The 21,918-nt window shown below is 42.9% G+C and overlaps 1 protein-coding gene across 2 annotated transcripts in view; it reads left to right on the forward strand.

The window, feature by feature from the left end:
* Positions 1-2,382: 2,382 nt before the first annotated feature.
* The window catches only part of LOC121577652 (dual serine/threonine and tyrosine protein kinase), a 30,039-nt gene continuing 10,503 nt past the window's right edge, over positions 2,383-21,918 (forward strand). Inside the window, exons 1-6 of one of the 2 annotated variants that reach the window (XM_041891419.2) lie at positions 2,383-2,798; positions 3,007-3,651; positions 6,689-7,098; positions 14,525-15,031; positions 15,230-15,425; positions 21,479-21,717. In XM_041891419.2, the coding sequence (XP_041747353.2) occupies positions 3,447-3,651; positions 6,689-7,098; positions 14,525-15,031; positions 15,230-15,425; positions 21,479-21,717 (1,557 nt within the window). In that variant the 5' untranslated portion in view covers positions 2,383-2,798; positions 3,007-3,446. The remainder of the gene's footprint in view (positions 2,799-3,006; positions 3,652-6,688; positions 7,099-14,524; positions 15,032-15,229; positions 15,426-21,478; positions 21,718-21,918) is intronic. The other variant, XM_041891420.2, reaches the window with a different exon arrangement.

The raw sequence follows: 21,918 nt of genomic DNA on the forward strand, positions 1-21,918 counted from the left end.
GAGAGGATGACATGTTATTCTAAACAAAAATATTTCCAGAGAATCACCCACTAAATCTGACTTCATTAGGACAAATGCTGCCTCTATAGATTTTAACGACTCTCCGGAAAACATGTGAATCTGAAATCTCATGAGAATTCTGCCCTAATTCGGTAGGCAAAGCTGCAGCCAGCAAAACCGCCAAGGCCAATTGATTGGCTGCAATAAATCCACTGACATTGCAAAATTAAGGCTAAAGGCCCATGGGTAAGGTTTGTACAGCATGAGTCACTGTTTTAGGACACAGTGAATGACAAGGTGAGGATTTGATGAGCCTCTAAAGTAGGACAAGTGCAGCTTTGCGAGGAGCACATTAAATGTGGATTGGAACAATACACTTGAGTTAAAATACTATAAGGGTATTTCAACGACATTTGGAAGTACGATTTTTTATATGTTTTATTTGAAAACACAAGTAGTTGAATATTGGAACGTATTTGTTAATACACTTGGAAAGTATTGGCACACTTGAAAATACTCAAATACACTGTGTATTTTCAAATAAAAATACAAATACTCTTGGTCTTTTGAACGCAGGTCTGTTTGGTATTTGAAATAATGTATTTGGAAATAAGTATTTGAAATATTTTCAAATAGTAGGCTTTTTATAGGTCATTTTTGAAAATACTTGAAAAAACTTCCAATAGAAGTAGTTGATTTGGGCCAGATTATTTGAGAATACTCAAATACACAGAAAATGGTATTTCAACGACATTTGGAAGTAAGATGTTTTATATGTTTTATTTGAAAACACAAGTAGTTGAATATTGGAACGTATTTGTTAATACACTTGGAAAGTATTGGCACACTTGAAAATACTCAAATACACTGTGTATTTTCAAATATAAATAAATACTCTTGGTCTTTTGAACGCAGGTCTGTTTGGTATTTGAAATAATGTATTTGGAAATAAGTATTTGAAATATTTTCAAATAGTAGGCATTTTATAGGTCATTTTTGAAAATACTTGAAAAAACTTCCAATAGAAGTAGTTGATTTGGGCCAGATTATTTGAGAATACTCAAATACACAGAAAACAGGTATCTAAATAACAAATAAAAAAAATTGTCCTACACATGTATTTGAACTCAGGTCTGGAAACAAACGCGACTCAAACTCAACGAAGACAAACACTACCAGGAGGAAAATAGTGAAAGAGTATAGGAGGTGAACTCAGTTGAGTTTCCCCCCAAATTTGCTATACTGGTGTTAGAAATGGGATTGCGCTGCTGGGAGGCTGTTGAAAGTGTGTCCCATCGGGACTTGCACGTTCCAAAGGAAGGGGCAGAGATGAGCAGTATTTCTGTTACATGTATTTGAAATATGTATTTCAATTACTTCTGAGTATTATTTGTAATTTGTATTACACTGGGCTGAACTACACTCTTAGGTATTTTGTAACAAGATGCTTTAGAGAGCTGTAATTTATATTTTCAAAATACAAAATACTTGTGTGGCCCCCTCTCACCTTGCATTGGTATCAGAAGTCTGATAGCACTATGGTGTGATAAGAGCATCTACTAAATAAACGAAATATAATTATATATGTAAAAATGGACAATTGCAAAGCATGCTGAGTATTATTCTAATGACCTCTGCCTGACACTAGACCAATAATAATAATACCCAGAGTGCTTTGCAGTTCATTCTGGTATGTTCATTTTCATATATAAGATTACATTTTGGTCATTTAGCAGACACTCTTATCCAGAGTGACTTACAGTAAGTGCATTCAACTAAGGTAGATAAACATCACATATCACAGTTATAGCAAGTAAAACGTTTCTGTAACCGTTACTGAGAATGTTGTTGCTGTTCGGCCCAACTACCGTACTTAAAAATGTAGGCTTCTTTCCTATTTTAAAATACATGTCTTTTTATTAAATACTTTCAAAATACAAGGATTTTATAGGTTATTTTGACACATTGATCTTTATGGTATTTTGTAATTGTATTTTGTAATTTTTGTCCATCCCTGGGAAGGTGATACTTTAACGACCAAGAGGTCCACCTTCTTGGTGTAATAAAGTATTCGACTGACAGTCGCATGGAACCAAGTTCCAATTCACTGCAACACCAAACCTCTAAATTCATTTCCCAGATAATATTGTTTTTCACACATTGCCCTGTCAGAGAAAGAAGATGGAAAACTTGAGCCTCTTTGGCCTCGAGTACCGTACATCCTAAATAATCTATCGTGTACTACGTAAACATAAATAAAACATACATTTAATCGAGCAAAATTGTAGTTCTGGGTTAACCGAGGTTACGTCCTAACAGCAGCAAATTAGTCCATGTTCTCTGGGCAGACGAACTACATATCCCAGAAGGCAGTAGAGAAACGTTGTCCCTCTCCAACTAACTAACTAGGTACTTTCGAACTGTCTGTCTGTGTTTTATGAGAGTGCTGCTAAACTGTAACATGCCAAATGTTGATCTCCTTGAGTGATGGTAACAGTTTTTTTCTAGCATTAATGGAAGACTGAGGAGCGCAGCGACGGACATCTAATCTTTATCCTGCATCACAACTGTCTGTTGATAGAGAGCGAGTCTGTTTGTTTAGCTAGCTAACTAACCATCTCTTCCGTGGAATCTCGGATTAGAAAGCTAGCTAGATAGTTAATTTAGCACCAGTGGAAAAAGTTACTCGAGGGAGCTAACGACAACGTCGGCTGGGGTAATGGGTCTGCTGTCTTGAAACATATTAGCTTCGAATACGATGCCTGGCTTGCTGGCTAGGATAGGAACTGGATAGGAAGGTAAGTAAGGCTACTAGTACAGGAGCTAGCTAACGTTATCTATCTCAAATCACTGAGACACTGCTAGTTAGGGCTGGAAACAAGTTGGCAAGTTCGACAGCTAACGTTAGCTAAGACAGTCATTTGCTAGAATACACTGCCGGTTATCAAACTAGCTATATGCCGTACAAAGTTAGTGTCATGCTATGTTTTGTTTATTTGTGGACAGCGACAATGTGATGCAGTGATTTTGCTACGGAATTCCCCACGGCAGTAACGTAGCCCGCTAGCACACTGCGATATCGCTTGCACAATCGGCCCTTTGAATTAACTGTGGACTTTTTGGACTGTTGATGTCTGTGAAATCCATGACACAGGGCACAACCTAGACGTCAAGTAAACAAACATTAGTGATACTGATGCAAATAGTTGAACAACAGTGGAAATCTGAATAAGTGAGACCAGAGAGAACTCACTGAAACTGAGCAGCAAATCACAGATTGACGCTCACTCCTTGCGCCCTTGTCCAATAACTTTCAATGGCAATTAAAACTTGAAGACTGGGTCCATCTACATACCATATTCGGTTGGAGATTCATAAGGTGTTAGAAGTAAAGAGAAGAACATTCTCCCATTTGTGCCTCATTTCAGACTCGAATACCTACTGCCATGGAGGGGGTAGGTGGGGGAAATTTGCAGAAAGTCACTCCTTTAGCTAGAGAATTATCCCGGATCTTCAACAGCTACAATAAACACTCCATACAACTGAAAAAGAATCTGAAGGAGACCAACGCATTTTTCCGGGAAATAAAACGCAACTACAGTAACGCCTGCGCATCGGCCGCCAGCTCGGAGGCAGCTGCTCTGGAGGCAGGTAAGAATGTAAACCTGTTCAAATTTGTTACCTATAATTACCGCTTTTCTCGGCATCATCACAACAGAATGTTCAGTAAAACTCCCACATTCCTCAGAAAACGTCATGCTTATTCAAACATGCATAGCTAACTAGACCATATTAAATGGTTAGGTTGTCACATCATGTCACACACACTTCAGTACTTGAGGTTACATTTATCCATGCAGCTACAGTACTAGCATTATAATATGCCTGCCACTGAAGGACCCTGTCTGATTCTTTTACATTCTACAGACTGCCTTCATTGAGAGCCACCACTCAACAAGTTTTGGAATGTGCTCATTGGTTCCAGTGTAAAACCCTATTAACTTTAGACAAGCCCCATAAACATATCAGACTCAAGCATAGGAATGTCTGTCATTCTATAATGAGTTTGAGTGGAAACTCTTCTGATTGTGGTCAAGGAGGACTGAATTAGGTACAGCAGACTCTGCACATCCCATAATGTTCCAATTAGGAATGTGCTGCTGACGTCAGGCAATTCCTGAAGGGCCACAGGTTTCTGACCTGTAATCCATTCATATACAGTGGTGGGATGGCATTAACAGGTGGATTGTTAATAGCTAAACTGTCTTCTGAATGGGAGTAATGAGGTAGTCTAAATTCCCCCACAGGAAAAAAAATGACTGTTCTTTGCCCGGAAAGAGATTTACTTGGCAACACATTGACGGTAGAAAATGCATTAAATAGGATTTAGAGGGAAAAATTAAGAGATTAGGGCCAGCTAAAGTCTTTCTCAACAGTATGACCTGACAAAAGGCACCCAGTATACTGAGATTCCCGCTTAAGAAAGAACTGAGGCTAAAAATGTATGCACTCACTAACTGTAAGTCGCTCTGGATAAGAGCGTCTGCTAAATTACTAAAATGTAAAATGTAAAACGAAGCATGTACTGATGATGAATAACATATAAGTAGGTTATATATCCACTTGCTGTAAGCCATCCTCATTTCATCCTATTTTCAACTCTACACTAGTCACTGCACTAGTTAATTTGGGGATTGCCTGACTTCGAGATGTGTGCGGGCTGATGAGCAGAGTGTGAGTGTGATTCTCACATTCCTGTTTAGGAGATGTGAGTTCTTTTGAGCCACTGTCTAATAGGGCTGTCATTCAAGCCCAACCTTCCTGTCCACTAAGGTATGTTTGTGGGGTTAGTGTCTCCACTACACACATTTACACACACATTTACCAAGAATATTTAAACATCCTCAATCTAGTGCATCTAGAATGTAAAATTTCATGTGAAAGCAAATCTAACCTTATCCTTTCCATCAAGTAGGGCTATACATATCTTTCAGTCTAACAACAAACCACATAGTGGTTGTCATGCCAGATGACATGCTTCAAGCTCTAGTAACATGCTACAAAATGTGACCAGTCATCACTGAACGGAAAGTGCAGCAGTTTAGCCTAATTCCAAGTGGATGTTTTAGCCTATAGGCCTATTTTTATACAAAACCTTATGAGTGTTCGAATCCAGGCTCTGTCGTAGCCGGCCGCGACCGGGAGACCCATGGGGCGGCGCACAATTGGCCCAGCGTCGTCCAGGGTATGGGAGGGAATGGCCGGCAGGGATGTAGCTCAGTTGGTAGAGCATGGCGTTTGCAACGCCAGGGTTGTGGGTTTGATTCCCACGGGGGCCAGTATGAAAAAAACAGTCACCGCCTTTAGAATCACACACACACACACACACACACACACACACACACACACACACAGAGATGGTCTTTCTGGCCTCAATTAAAAACCTTATAAATGCCATAGTTGTGATAAAATGAGCTGCCACCTCTTAAGCAAGGTGTCATAAGTGAACTTGAATACAATACCAAATTAGATGTAGACAACAGTACAGTAGGTATCTTTTTAAAAATGAATTTACTGTGGTTCAATCATTCATTGTATTATAAAGCCTACTGCGTGCAAAATGTTTTAGGCCAAACACCATGCAGAGAAATACCAGATTAACAGCTGCAGAGGAAACAGAGTGGCAGAGTGGAGAAAGAGGGAGTGAATATAATGGGTGGGGAGGGAAAAAGAGAACCAGAGTAGAGTAGTCCATTGCTGTCTTTGTCTGTTGTATAACTGCTTTAGACCGTGACTCCGCATCATGGAGGATTATGACCATTTCCTGTAATGAACTTAGGTTGAAGATGACAAAGGTTAAGACAACTGTATTCTAATATCCCATAACTCTTTGCAACAATGGGGAAGAATTCTAAACAATGGGACTAGCAATGCGAGCGAAAATTACTGGAAGGGAATCTTAGCAGTACAGAAAGTTTGCCATCAAAGTGGAAAATAAACACAATCATAGTGCATTTCAGCTAACTACTCAGCAAATACGTAGCATAACTGCTTTACTGTCATTCTAATCATTTAAAAGTTTTTCTAATGATCTACAGCCACTTTACTACTTGATGTCCCGACAGCTGGTCACGTTTTCTATGCTAATCCTGTAGAATCAGCAACGGCGCTGGTCCAATTATTATTATTGTTATTTTTTGAATGCTCCCACATGGAATTATTATGTTGTCTTAACCTGTATATTTTCGACCTAGTGATGAACCAGGATGAATTGGTTGTGCTGTTAATATGGATTGCCACAGAGATGGGTCAGGACATAACAGACAAGGGCTTAAGGAGGGGCTTTGAAGTAAACACAATAGATTCTCCCTCAGGCCTTTCCTATGCCAGAGGTGCAGAGACAGAGAGATGCCAGACACCAGTTCACAACAGGTTGTTATTTCTCTATTGCAAGCCAATCCGTTGGAATTTGCACACATTCAAAGTGGGATGTTAGATGGTGTTATAACATTACATTGTATTATCAATTTATGCAGATTTTTACTAGGCCTAATACCTGAAGAAAAAGGCTTCTTCATTAACCCTCAGAAGGGAGAGGGACAACAGATCAAGCCCCCCCCCCTGACCACCATTACTATTCCCTGTTCCCTTCTATACACCCACATGTTGTTGTCCCTTCTCTTCCTAGGCCAGCTGAGCTGCATCTCCTTCCCCCGGCATGAGGAGGAGTTCCTGCAAAGCAGCGTGGGCAGCGCCCCCTACGTCCTGGTACTTGGTCAGGACTGTGCCGCGCGTTACCAGCTGCTCAACTGCCTGCTGGGGGAGCGGCTCTTGCCCCTGGGGCCAGAGGCGGGCGAGGCCTGCGATGGCGTCCAGGGCACCGCCTGCAAGAGGAGGAAGCTGTGCTTCACCCACGGGCGCCAGACGCGACTTAGCCTAGCGTTGCCCGGCCAGTATGAGCTGGTGCACCAGCTGGCGGCCCACTGCGGGCGCTGGGATACGGTTCCCCGGGAGGACCTGGAGATCCAGGAGGAGTGTGAGGACCCCGCCCACAGGCTGGCCGAGCTGGAGATCACCCTGCACCACCCTCTGCTACAGGTATACACACACATACATTTGCATATGTGAGGAGGATTCCGATGGTGGGAGTCTTGTTTATGTATTTGCAATGTAAGCCTACACAAAGCACATAGTAACAGGAGAAATGGTCAAGGGTCCTTTTACTTATTGGTATGCTCATTGACGTTACAGCATTGATTTGATAAATGCCTGATTTGTTGGCGCGCTTGAGAGTGAGTCTTTGAGTTTTTGACTTTGATTGATGATACTGTCATCTCACTGATGATATGTTAGTTCTCTCTCTTATGGGAACTAGAAGGGTAGGCTTGTTTTTCGTCTTTCTCTCCAGGCTGGAAACATTACTCTCACACGTGGCTTAGCTGACACAAAGGTTACTGCACAGAGTAGATCAGTCCCCATGTTAGTCAGAGCTCTCCCTCTCTGGTGCCTGTGGCACCAGAGGACTAGTGGACTTACAGAGGACTAGTGGACTTACAGAGGACTAGTGGACTTACAGAGGACTAGTGGACTTACAGAGGACTAGTGGACTTACAGAGGACTAGTGGACTTGTCTACCAGGTGGACAGACATAGCCCATCTTGCTCGGCTGACTAACATGCCTTGGTGTGTGGATTGCACTGTGCTCGCTTGTTGTCACGTGCGGGTTGAGAAAAGTAGCACTTAATCCTTCAAACAAAGGCCTCGCTTAGCTGGTCGCCATGGAAGCCAGGCTCCAGACAGCCCTGAGACGTACGCGTTAGCGAGGCCCTGCCTGCACTGCTTTGTAGGCCGCCGCCCACCCCCACCTTACATAATGGCCCTGGTCTGGTGCGATTCACATGACCGGGGCACATAAGGAAAAAAACTTCCCAAGTTAAACCCTTCACTGCGATGAGGAAGTTGCCATGGTTACGACTGGATCCTTCCCGCAGGGCACTATTTATTAGCCCATGTCATAGTTTGCCGCCTTTCAGTGTTTTGCCAAATTCATTATGATAGCAAGCTTATTATTTGGAGCACAAAAAGCTGATATCAGGTTGCCCTGTCCTTTGGTTTTGTCGTTTTTGTGTTAAATTGGCGAGGCAGGATTCTGAGTGTGAATGGAGTAGTGACGGCGCCAGTGTAAGTCAATATGTGATGACCTATGTGATTACTCACACATTAAATAAGTCTTATGAAGTGGTGCTCCCTTACCCATCTTATTTTTCCTGTTTTGTTTTCAGGTAGGCTAAACAGGGAGATATTGTTTACGCAATGATTAAAGAGACCTTACCTGAGAAGCTGTAAAATTCAGGCTGGTATGTAATGTTTCTGATGCTTGTCAACCTGATTAATCTTGTCATGATAATGCAAATGCATGTGCCAGGTTAGGTAGGCTAGGCTATGGTTTATTTAATAATGTAGTCAGAGCAGTAGTTCAGAGAGATGCACCCAGCTGCTGCTGTTTACTCAGGGGGGCTAGAGGCAGGCAGGCAGGGAAGCAGCTCTCAGCCAACTGCTGTTTACTCAGGGGGGCTAGAGGCAGGCAGGCAGGGAAGCAGCTCTCAGCCAACTGCTGTTTACTCAGGGGGGCTAGAGGCAGGCAGGCAGGGAAGCAGCTCTCAGCCAACTGCTGTTTACTCAGGGGGGCTAGAGGCAGGCAGGCAGGGAAGCAGCTCTCAGCCAACTGTGACATTCACACAGCCATGGCAGAGTCAGAGCGCCCCGTTTTGGGAGGCCAGGAGATAAAAGGGTTAACTCTCTAATTACCTTCCCCTCCCCACCCCTGGGCTCCCCACTCCTCTTTTTCCCAAGTTAGCCACACAATGACACACATGACTGGGATAGTGCTAACCTATGTATGGATGCATTTCTCAGATAACCTCCCCGACATCAGTCTGCCACAAGTTCATATAGCCTAGAATGTCATGCTTGTTTTTTAACAATGGGTCGAGACATCTTTAGCATAGACTCTCCAAGAATGCTATTATTGGATCATACCATTTGAAGGGACAAACATTTATTAGGAACATTAGAAGTTCGAAAGCTTTTTAGATGTGTTTCTATATCTAGAGAATGTTTTCGACTGAGAAGAAAAATCTATTGGTATGCAGATTGTGGGTTGCTACCGTCCATTATTGTCTGATATAGGGGTAAATCCATTTGAATTCAATCACTTTTTGACAGCCTCCCTTTATTATTGTAATAATAATAATAATACTTTTGGGGGGGTGCTTATATTTGTCCTGTTACTCAGTGTGTAATGGAAATGTGTTTTTTTGCATATCCCAACTCCCCCTGAGACACCCGCAGGGAGTGGGGTCACAGCCAGGGTCGTCATTGTGGAGCAATTAGGGTTAAGTGCTTTGCTCAAGGGCACTGCAACAGATTTTTTCACCTTGTCGGCTCCGGTATTCGAACCAGCATCCTTTTTGATTTAAACAAAACTTTCCATACATGTTTGTCCATGAAAGAAGTGGTCAGAAAGTGACTTTTTGGACCTGAATGACAAAATATTCAGGAGATAAAGGTGCTCAAAGTTGACCCGTTTTCCATACCCCACCATACTATGAGACATCCATGTCTTCATCACTGGAAAAGATAAACGGTTGAGTTTGATATCATTTAAAATCTTACAAACAGTGTTGTCAAACTATTTTATAATTTCTTTAATTTTATAAAAAATAAAATAAAAGTTATGGAATTGTTTCACCTTTAACGTCATTATCTAAAAACTTGTAAACTCCGTTTTTTTTTCTTAATATTTGCACATGTAGCTTAGACCCTACTTTACATAATAAGAGGTTTTTTGTTTCACCTGCCATCGGTTGAGACACAACATGCTCTTGAATACAGTGTGGGTGTAATTTCAATCATAGAAATATAATTCATAGAATGGACCTATCCCGTTAGACCACTGCAGTTTAGCTGGCACACTATTGAAATGCAAATGTAATTGACATGTAAACTTCTAATTACTACCACGAAGATGGCCGCCGGTCATGTCTATTCTATCATTTATATTTTCTATGATTTCAATAGGTTTCCTATGGAGGTTTGACAGTATAATTTAAAACAACAGATATTCCCATTCAAGTCAACATTCTCTGATGTGTGGACCTCCAACCATCTTTGAAATGTAAATGTTATTTCCATTTTAATAAATGTATCAGCCAAAACATGACACCCACCCTGTATTCAAGAGTATTTTGTGTCTGAACCGATGGCGGGCAAAACACAAAAACCTCAGATGACGGAATATACGGTTATGAGAATATGAAGAAAAAAATCTGAGTTTACGCGTTTTTAGATAGTTGACGTTTCAGGTTAAAAAATGCAATGTTTTATTAACATATTTTCAAAAAATTATAAAATAGTTTGACAACCCTGTTTGTAAGCTTTTAAATGATATCAATCTTAACTGTTAATATTTTCCAGTGATGAAGACATGGATGTCTCATTGTATGCAAAATTTTAGCACCTTTATCTCTTTAATGTTTTGGCATTCAGGTCAAAAAAGTCACTTTCTGAGCACTTCTATAATGGGCAAATCTGTATAGAAGGTTTTGTTCAAATCAAAAGGGGTGCTGTCATTTTACCCATAGGGGTGATACAATATTCTTCAAAATATCCCATAGATATTCAGCTGTTGGACTACATTTGGAAATTGACTGCATTATGGCAATTCAAACATTCTATTTATTTTGAATGGTTGTGAAGAAATGTTTGCAGGCTATCTTTGTTCTAAAGAGACTGCTCAGTTGGCCACAGCTCTTGTTACTTGGAGACAGGACTGACTGTCTCCTTTGTGTGGCTGTGTTAGTCATTTCTCTCTCTCTCTCTCTCTCTCTCTCTTACACTCTGCCCCCCCTTCCATTTCTCTTCCTCTTTCCCTCTCACGCTCTCTTGTTCTATTTCTGTGGCTGTTACTGTGTAATTCATCAAACGTGGAGTGAAAATGTTTTCTTGCTTAGTTTTCTGTTGCCCTCCCATACCCTTTCCCATGACCAGACAGGTCTGTGTGTGTTTGTGTTTATGGGGGATGGCACTGGCAGCACATACTACGTCTGAGTTTCCTGTCTCTGACTTTTCTCATTCGTCTATGTCCCAGTTAGAAAAACAATAATGTGACTGGTAGTAGTATATGTGGGAGCCAATTGGGACTGGAGAAATATTGTGTACTCCCCTGCACCCTGCATGTTTACTCAACCTAGGAATCTTTTTATTTAAAAAACGCCCTATTAACACATGTTGGTGTTTCCTTTCCCCCCCCCCCCCTCTTTTCTTTGAAATCTTTTTTTATAAGCTTTTTTTAATTATACAGATAACACAGACAGAACAGGTAGAGGGCAAAACACACTTTGATCCCCTACCAAATCAACCCCCCCCGCCCCACCCCAAAACCAGACTTAAAGCATGCATGATATACAATTAGTAATATAATCAAAAAGTTAAAAAAACAACAAAGATATTATAAAACAAAAGTAAAAAAAATAGTTTAAATAGTGATACAAATTCTAATATGGGTTGGTTTATGGAGTTGTGAAATTAGCTGGGTCCATGTCTTCTACAAAGGATAGGAAAGGTTGCCAGATATTATAAAATGTAATTGCAGATCCCCTAACGGAGTAGCGTATTTTCTCTAGCTTGAGATGTTGCATAACTTCCTTTATTTAATGTTTAAAAGTAGGAGGAAACCGATCCTTCCACTTAAATAGTATAAGACGTCTAGCTAGAAGAGTAGTAAATGCCAGCATGTTGCCCATAGAACTGTTTAGACGGGCCTCCTGTGGTGCCACTCCGAAAATGCAATAAAGGCAGAAGGTTCTATAGGTCTCTCCAGTATCTTAGAAAACGTCTCAAAAATTGATATCCAGAAATCTGTCAATTTCAGGCATGTCCAAAACATGTGCAATAAAGTAGCAGGAGCCCGCTTACATCGGTCACAAGTGGGATCTATTTCTGGTCTAATTTTGGATAATTTTGCCTTTGACCAATGCAGCCAATGAACTATTTTAAATTGAATTACAGTCTTAGACATATATATGAATAATGTATTCTCTGAAGCATACTCTGCCAAATTTCATCTGAAAGTTGTTCACCTAAATCCTCTTCCCGTTGGTTCTTAAGAGAGTTCAGGGAATCCAGATTATGCGAGTTTAATAACGTTGTCACGGTCGAGGTAAGGAGTAGACCAAGGCGCAGCGTGATGAACAAACATGACTTTAATTAGTTAAAGCACGAAACAAAACAAGAAACGACTCGTGACGTCCACGGTATCAATGACCGAACACGGAACAAAAACCCACAACCACAAAGGAAAAACATACAGTTTAAATATGGCTCCCAATCAGAGACAACCAGCCAACAGCTGACACTCGTTGCCTCTGATTGGGAGTCACTCAGGCAAACATAGAATACAACAAACTAGAATGAACACCAACATAGAAATACACACATAGAAATGAACACACCCTGGCTCAACATAATGAGTCCCAGAGCCAGGGTGTGACAAACGTATAGATCAAGCGTATGCCCCCTTTGATATAAGGGTTCACTTTAAAAAATATAATCTAGAAGGGAGGTAGGTGGGCATGATGGGAAGTGACTAGAGTATGAAGATACAAAACTACGCAATTGTAGGTATCTAAAGAAATGGTATCTAAGAATATTGAACTTTTGTACTAACTGTTCAAAAGATGCAAAATCCATATCAATGTACAAGTCGTTCAGTGAGGAGATCTCTTTTCCAGACCAGATATGAAACGCCCTGTCTACTGTTTCCTTTATTTTGGCAGTTACCTGTAGGTGTTTTATTTTTCCACAACATTTATATACAGTTGAAGTCGGAAGTTTACATACACTTAGGTTTTCAACCACTCCACTAATTTCTGGTTAATTTCCAAACTATCGTTTTGGCAAGTCGGTTAGGACATCTACTTTGTGCATGACACAAGCAATTTTTCCAACAATTGTTTACAGACAGATTATTTCACTTATAATTCACTGTATCACAATTCCAGTGGGTCAGAAGTTTACATACACTAAATTGTCATGGCTTTAGAAGCTTCTGATAGGCTAATTGAAATCATTTGAGTCAATTGGAGGTGTACCTGTGGATGTATTTCAAGGCCTACCTTCAAACTCAGTGCCTCTTTGCTTGACATCATAGAAAAATCAAAAGAAATCAGCCAAGACCTCAGAGAAATTTGTAGACCTCCACAAGTCTGGTTCATTGTTGGGAGCAATTTCCAAACACCTGAAGGTACCACGTTCATCTGTACAAACAATAGTACGCAAGTATAAACACCATGGGACCACGCAGCCGTCATACTGCTCAGGAAGGAGACGCGTTCTGTCTCCTAGAGATGAATGTACTTTGGTGCGACAAGTGCAAATCAATCCCAGAACAACAGCAAAGGACCTTGTGAAGATGCTGGAGGAAACTGGTAAAAAAGTATCTATATCCACAGTAAAACATGTCCTATATCGACATAACCTGAAAGGCCACGCAGCAAGGAAGAAGCCACTGCTCCAAAACCGCCATAAAAAAGCCAGACAACGGTTTGCAACTGCACATGGGGACAAAGATCTTACTTTTTGGAGAAATGTCCTCTGGTCTGATGAAACAAAAATAGAACTGTTTGGCCATAATGACCATCGTTATGTTTGGAGGAAAAAGGGAGTGCTTGCAAGCCAAAGAACACCATCCCAACCATGAAGCATGGGGTAGCAGCATCATGCTGTGGGGGTGCTTTGCTGCAGGAGGGACTGGTGCACTTCACAAAATAGATTGCATCATGAGGAAGGAAAATGATGTGGATATATTGAAGCAACACCTCAAGACATCAGTCAGGAAGTTAAAGCTTGGTCGCAAATGGGTCTTCCAAATGGACAATGACCCCAAGCATACTTCCAAAATTGTGGCAAAATGGCTTAAGGACAACAAAGTCAAGGTATTGGAGTGGCAATCACAAAGCCCTGACCTCAATCCTATAGAACATTTGTAGGCAGAACTGAAAAAGCGTGTGTGAGCAAGGAGGCCTACAAACCTGACTCAGTTAAACCAGCTCTGTCAGGAGGAATGGGCTAAAATTCACCCAACTTATTGTGGGAAGCTTGTGGAAGGCTACCCAAAACGTTTGACCCAAGTTAAACAATTTAAAGGCAATGCTACCAAATACTAATTGAGTGTATGTAAACTTCTGACCCACTGGGAATGTGATGAAAGAAATAAAAGCTGAAATAAATCATTCTCTCTACTATTATTCTGACATTTCACATTCTTAAAATAAAGTGGTGATCCTAACTGACCTAAGACAGGGAATTTTTACTAAGATTAAATGTCAGGAATTGTGAAAAACTGAGTTTAAATGTATTTGGCTAAGGTGTATGTAAACTTCCGACTTCAACTGTAAGTGTCGTTGAGCTGATGAGTGCTGCTATGACCATTTCAATGATAAAAGTATATTCCCTGCTCTGTCAGGAGGCGAAAATCATGGTGGTGCCGTGCCCCAGTGTCCAGCCCATCGAGGAGGCCCTGGAGGACTGTACGCGTAACGTGGTTCCCATCATGCTCTACGCCCTCAACCAGGACTCCCTCACTGCTGAGCAGGTGGCTGAGCTAATGAAAGTCAAAGAGATGCTCATCTTCCCCATTTGCTTCGTCCGTATCCCTGCCACCCCACCCGAGGCCTCCCCCGAGCCCAGCCGGCGCCTGGAGAAGGAGAAGGAGAGGGAGAGGAGCCCCCTCTACAAGCAGCTGCTGTCCCTGGGCTTCCTCAGCACTCCGGTGGGAAACTGCTCCTGCGGAGCCCCCTCCCAGACGCCCAGCCCGGCCGTCAAGCCCCAGAGCGTCCTGGGGGAGGCCTTTGAGAGGCTGCACCGCCTCCTGGTGCCCTTCGCCCGCCAAGTGCTCCACAACCAGCAGGTGGAGGTTGCTAACCTGCTTAACGGGGTCCACTGCCGCTGCCTTGACCTCTTCATCAACCAGGTCAGTAGGGGGGCGGCTGTGTCTGTGGGAAATAATCAACCAATCAATTAGCTAATCAAATAAAATCTGTATAGCGTCACAAAATGTATAACAGAAACTTGTTTAATTTGAAGGCATGACTACAGTAGGGAGACATTACTCTGACTATGTAGTGGTAGTGGTGGCAGATGGACTTTTCCTCCTCCTCCCTGGTTGCAGGCATTTGACATGCAGAGGGACCTGCAGATCACGCCGCGGCGGCTGGAGTACACACGGGAGAAGGAGGGCGAGCTGTTCACCTCCCTGATGGCCATCGCCAACCGCAAGCAGGAGGAGATGAAAGAGATGATCGTGGAGACGCTGAGCAGCATGAAGGAGCAGCTGCTGGAGGACGCTGCCAACCTGGAGTTCACAGGTACACTGCCTGTCACAGGCCACAAGGTCAAAGGTCAAAACTAAAGACTGATACTGTAAAATGTCTCTGAGATCATCGCATACTATAGTACTACTGACCCTAAGCTGACCCTCAGTTGTTGATTAATGACACTGAGTTGACAAGACACAACCTTGAGGTGACCTATGTTGTAGCTCAGTAAAAATACCTTAATAGTTAATGTGGGAGATACAGCCGACACAATAAGGAGATACAGCCGACACAATAAGGAGATACAGCCGACACAATAAGGAGATACAGCCGACACAATAAGGAGATACAGCCGACACAATAAGGAGATACAGCCGACACAATAAGGAGATACAGCCGACACAATAAGGAGATACAGCCAAAGACACAATAAGGAGATACAGCCAAAGACACAATAAGGAGATACAGCCAAAGACACAATTAGTTGAAAAATGCGTCCTCATCAAAGTGTTGACCTGGTATGAACAGTGTCCAAGTTATTTGCTGTTGCAGCAGCACATGCTTCATATTATGGCACAATCAGAAAAACTAAATTGTCTTTATTTAATTTTCACAATGTTATACTTTGACAGTGTCAGTTCAACCTGCAAGCTAGGACAGTTGCGACACTGTCACTCTCACATTTTTGGACGTGAGCCAGATTTGGAATTTTTATTTTATTTTTATTTCACCATTATTTAACCAGGTAAGCCAGTTGAGAACAAGTTCTCATTTACAACTGCGACCTGGCCAAGATAAAGCAAAGCAGTGCGATAAAAACAACAACACAGAGTTACATATGGGGTAAAACAAAACAAAGTAAAAAATACAACAGAAATAAATATATATACAGTGTGTGCAAATGTAGCAAGTTATGGAGGTAAGGCAATAAATAGGCTATAGTGCAAAATCATTACAATTAGTATTAACACTGGAATGATAGATGTGCAAGAGATGATGTGCAAATAGAGATACTGGGGTACAAATGAGCAAAATAAATAACAATATAGGGATGAGGTAGTTGGGCGGGCTAATTTCAGATGGGCTGTGTACAGGTGCAGTGATCGGTAAGGTGCTCTGACAACTGATGCTTAAAGTTAGTGAGGGAGATAAGTGTCTCCAGCTTCAGAGATTTTTGCAATTTGTTCCAGTCATTGGCAGCAGAGAACTTGAAGGAATGGCGGCCAAAGGAGGTGTTGGCTTTGGGGATGACCAGTGAGATATACCTGCTGGAGCGCATACTACGGGTGGGTGTTGCTATGGTGACCAATGAGCTAAGATAAGGCGGGGATTTGCCTAGCAGTGATTTATAGATGGCCTGGAGCCAGTGGGTTTGGCGACGAATATGTAGTGAGGACCAGCCAACAAGAGCGTACAGGTCACAGTGGTGGGTAGTATATGGGGCTTTGGAGACAAAACGGATGGCACTGTGATAGACTACATCCAATTTGCTGAGTAGAGTGTTGGAGGCTATTTTGTAAATTACATCGCCGAAGTCAAGGATCGGTAGGATAGTCAGTTTTACGAGGGCATGTTTGGCAGCATGAGTGAAGGAAGCTTTGTTGCGAAATAGGAAACCGATTCTAGATTTAACTTTGGATTGGAGATTCTTAATGTGAGTCTGGAAGGAGAGTTTACAGTCTAACCAGACACCTAGGTATTTGTAGTTGTCCACATACTCTAGGTCAGACCCGTCGAGTAGTGATTCTAGTCGGGTGGGCGGGTGCAAGCAGCGTTCGGTTGAAGAGCATGCATTTAGTTTTACTAGTGTTTAAGAGCAGTTGGAGGCTACTGAAGGAGTGTTGTATGGCATTGAAGCTCGTTTGGAGGTTTGTTAACACAGTGTCCAATGAAGGGCCAGATGTATACAAAATGGTGTCGTCTGCGTAGAGGTGGATCTGAGAGTCACCAGCAGCAAGAGCGACGTCATTGATATACACAGAGAAAAGAGTCGGCCCAAGAATTGAACCCTGTGGCACCCCCATAGAGACTGCCATAGGTCCAGACAACAGGCCCTCCGATTTGACACATTGAACTCTATCAGAGAAGTAGTTGGTGAACCAGGCGAGGCAGTCATTTGAGAAACCAAGGCTATTTAGTCTGCCAATAAGAATGCGGTGGTTGACAGAGTCGAAAGCCTTGGCCAGGTCAATGAAAACGGCTGCACAGTACTGTCTATTATCGATCGCGGTTATAATATCGTTTAGGACCTTGAGCGTGGCTGAAGTGCACCCATGACCAGCTCGGAAACCGGATTGCATAGCGGAGAAGGTACGGTGGGATTCGAAATGGTCGGTGATCTGTTTGTTAACTTGGCTTTCAAAAACTTTTGAAGGGCAGGATGGATATGGGACTGTAACAGTTTCGATCTAGAGTGTCACCCCCTTTGAAGAGGGGGATGACCGCGGCAGCTTTCCAATCTCTGGGGATCTCAGACGTTACGAAAGAGAGGTTGAACAGGCTAGTAATAGGGGTTGCGACAATTTCGGCGGCTAGTTTTAGAAAGAAAGGGTCCAGATTGTCTAGCCCAGATGATTTGTAGGGGTCCAGATTTTGCAGCTCTTTCAGAACATCAGCTGTCTGGATTTGTGTGAAGGAGAAGCGGGGGGGGGCATGGGCAAGTTGCAGCGGAGGGTGCAGAGCTGGTGGCCGGGGTAGTGGTAGCCAGGTGGAAAGCATGGCCAGCCGTAGCAAAATGCTTGTTGAAATTCTCGATTATTGTAGATTTATCGGTGGTGATAGTGTTTCCTAGCCTCAGTGCAGTGGGCAGCTGGGAGGAAGTGCTCTTATTTTCCATGGACTTTACAGTGTCCCAAAACTTTTTGGAGTTAGTGCTACAGGATGCAAATTTCTGTTTGAAAAAGTTAGCCTTTGCTTTCCTAACTGCTTGTGTATATTGGTTCCTAACTTCCCTGAAAAGTTGCATATCGTGGGGGCTATTTGATGCTAATGCAGTACGCCACAGGATGTTTTTGTGCTGGTAAAGGGCAGTCAAGTCTGAGGAGAACCAGGGGCTATATCTGTTCTTAGTTCTGTATTTTTTGAATGGGGCATGTTTATTTAAGATTGAGAGGAAATTACTTTTAAAGAACAACCAGGCATCCTCTACTGACGGAATGAGATCTATATCCATCCAGGATACCTGGGCCAGGTCAATTAGGAAGGCCTGCTCGCTGAAGTGTTTTTGGGAGCGTTTGACAGTGATGAGGGGTGGTCGCTTTGACCGCGGACCCGTTACGGACGCAGGCAATAAGGCAGTGATCGCTGAGATCCTGGTTGAAGACAGCGGAGGTGTATTTAGAGGGTAAGTTAGTCAGGATGATATCTATGAGGGTACCCATGTTTACGGATTTAGGGTTGTACCTGGTAGGTTCGTTGATAATTTGTGTGAGATTGAGGGCATCTAGTTTAGATTGTAGGATGGCCGGGGTGTTAAGCATATCCCAATTTAGGTAACCAAGCAGTACGAACTCTGAGGATAGATGGGGGGCAATCAATTCACATATGGTGTCCAGGGCACAGCTGGGGGCTGAGGGGGGTCTGTAGCAAGCGGCAACAGTGAGAGACTTATTTCTGGAAAGGTGGATTTTTAGAAGTAGAAGCTCAAACTGTTTGGGCACAGACCTGGATAGTATGATAGAGCTCTGCAGGCTATCTCTACAGTAGATTGCAACTCCACCCCCTTTGGCAGTTCTATCTAGACGGAAAATGTTATAGTTGGGGATGGAAATTTCAGAATTTTTGGTGGCCTTCCTAAGCCAGGATTCAGACACTGCTAGAACATCAGGGTTGGCGGAGTGTGCTAACGCAGTGAATAACTCAAACTTAGGAAGGAGGCTTCTGATATTTACGTGCAGAAAACCAAGGCTTTTACGGTTACAGAAGTCAACAAATGATAGCTCCTGGGGAGTAGGAGTGATACTGGGGGCTGCAGGGCCTGGGTTAGCCTCTACATCACCAGAGGAACAGAGGAGGACTAGAATAAGGATACGACTAAAGGCTTTAAGAACTGGTCTTCTAGTGCGTTGGGTACATAGAATAAAGGGGGCAGTTCTCCGGGCGTTGTAGAAAAGATTCAGGGCATTATGTACAGAAAAGGATATGGAAGGATATGAGTACAGTTGAGGTAAACCTAAGCGTTGGGTAACAATGAAAGAGATAGCATCACTGGAGGCACCGATTGAGCCGGTCTCGGCGTGTATGGGGGGTGGAACAAAGGAACTATTTGAGGCAGTTTGAGAGGGACTAGGGGTTCTACAGTGAAATTGTATAATAAGAACTAACCCAAACAGCAATAGGCAAGGCATATTGACAAGGGAGAGAGGCATAAAGCAATCACAGGTGTTATTAGAGAGAGCTAAGACAACAACTGGTAATAGCGATAAAGTTTGGGCTGAGGCTAAACAGAATAAACAGGACAGGGTACCGTGTAAAGGAACAGTCCAGCAGGCATCAGCTGTGCAGCTGAGTGATCATAAGGTCCAGTGAACAGCAATATGTGAGTCCGAGAGCAGTTCAAATTGGTGCTTCAGCACAGCTAGCAGGGAGCACAGTTGTAGTTTGCGTGTGCTAGCGGGCCGGGGCTAGCAGATGGATCTTCGTGGTCGTCGCAACGGGAAGCCTGTTGAAACCACATCAGACGATTTCGTCGGCAAACCAGTCGTGTTGGATCGGCGGGGCTCAGTGTCAACACTAGGAGGTCCCGTCCGGTTGACAGAGAGGTAGATAGCCGGGAGATGGGCCTGAGGCTAGCTCAAGGCTAACTGGTGCTTGCTATAGGGCAATGGTAATTAGCCAACAACAGGTTGCAGCTAGCTAGCTGGTTGCGATGATCCGGCGCTAGGGTCCAGTGATTCCGGCAGAAAGTCCGATAAGCTCTGGGTCGATAGCACGCTGTGAATTGTCCAGGCTAGAGCTAGAGCTGGCTGGTGGATAGTGTAGGCCACAGACAATGGTGAAGATGCTAACGGTGACTAATAGCAAGTAGCCATTCAGTTGCAGCTACACTAGTTTCAGCTTAAGGTTCTTGATGAAAGTTATAAAGAAATAATAGAATCCTTTCCACGTTGGGTGAGGCGGGTTGCAGGAAAGTATATTTAGTTAAAGAATGAAAAGTAAAAATTGAGAAATATATACAAAATAGACCCAAAAAACAAGAAACGGGATATTTACACTAGGACAATTAATAAAACCGCGACCGCACTGCTACGCCATCTTGGATCATATGATAGAGATAACCTTGTTGTTCTCAATTGTCGACTACGCTGAAAAACAAAAAAACTAATAATTTGCAATGGACAAAACAATGCATCACATTCACAAGTATTATGTCACACAACATATTTTCGGAGGACTGTTCTATGTAAAAGGTGTCTGACTACATGAACACCTCTGGAGAGTGAACAGGAGTGAGTGTGATCTGGCAGAGGAAGCCCAGTCTCAAAGGGAAGGGGATGTCCTCAGCTCATTATGTCATTATGCTGCTCCATTACAGAAGATGTCCAACTCGTGGCTCCCTCCCAGAGTAGAGCCCATTCAGCCCGTCGTCATGGCAGCCACTCCTATTTAGAGTTGAGAGACCAGAGAGAGAGAGACCAGCGAGAGAGAGAGACCAGAGAGAGAGAGACCAGAGAGAGTGAGAGGCACACAGACCAGACAGTGACTGGCTGGATTCATAAGACACAACACTCCAGTGTTCAGTCTCAGTGCCATTCAGTTAGCAACAGCAGCAGGTGTCAATATGATACTATGCCAAAAGCTCATCAAATGTTGCCAGAAAAATTTCATGAATACCACAAATTCCTCTTGACAGTTTACAAAAGACCATTTAGCCTACTTGTAAAATGTCCCAACTGTGAAATTTCACCACACTTTTGTTCCATTTGCAAATGGCTCAAGAGTTCAAGGGACAGCCCTGTTCTAGCCGTGCAATCAACATAACCACACTATAACACAATAGCATGAACTCAGTCACCGCATGAGGGTTGCATGGTAGTGGCGTGTAACCAACCTACATTATCTTTCACTCACGCTTTCATTCACATTATCTCTTTCTGACCTCACAGACCTCATAGTGGCGACCAACGGAGAGCCTGTTACCTCGAAGGACATCAAGTCTTGCATCCACCAGATCCAGGAGCTGATAGTGGTGAGGTTGAACCAGGCGGTGGCCAACAAGCTGATCAGCTCTGTGGACTACCTGAGGGAGAGCTTCGTAGGAACCCTGGAGCGCTGTCTAAACAGCCTGGAGAAGTCCAACATGGAGTCATCTGTCCACAATGTCACCTCCAACCACCTCAAACAGGTGTGTGATTGTACAGTATACTGTATGTCAACCATGTCAAATGAAGCTTGTTTTGTTCAGAAGTGCCTTTTCTGTTTCTCTGTACTACATTATGTTGACCATATCATTGATAAGATGTCCAAATACCATTAGATATCTGAGATTAATTCAATAGAAGGATTCCTCAAAAGTCAATAGAAAAGACAGGATAAAAGACAATGA

Source organism: Coregonus clupeaformis, chromosome 12 (genome assembly GCF_020615455.1).
Source record: "Coregonus clupeaformis isolate EN_2021a chromosome 12, ASM2061545v1, whole genome shotgun sequence".
NCBI classification, from domain to species: domain Eukaryota; kingdom Metazoa; phylum Chordata; class Actinopteri; order Salmoniformes; family Salmonidae; genus Coregonus; species Coregonus clupeaformis.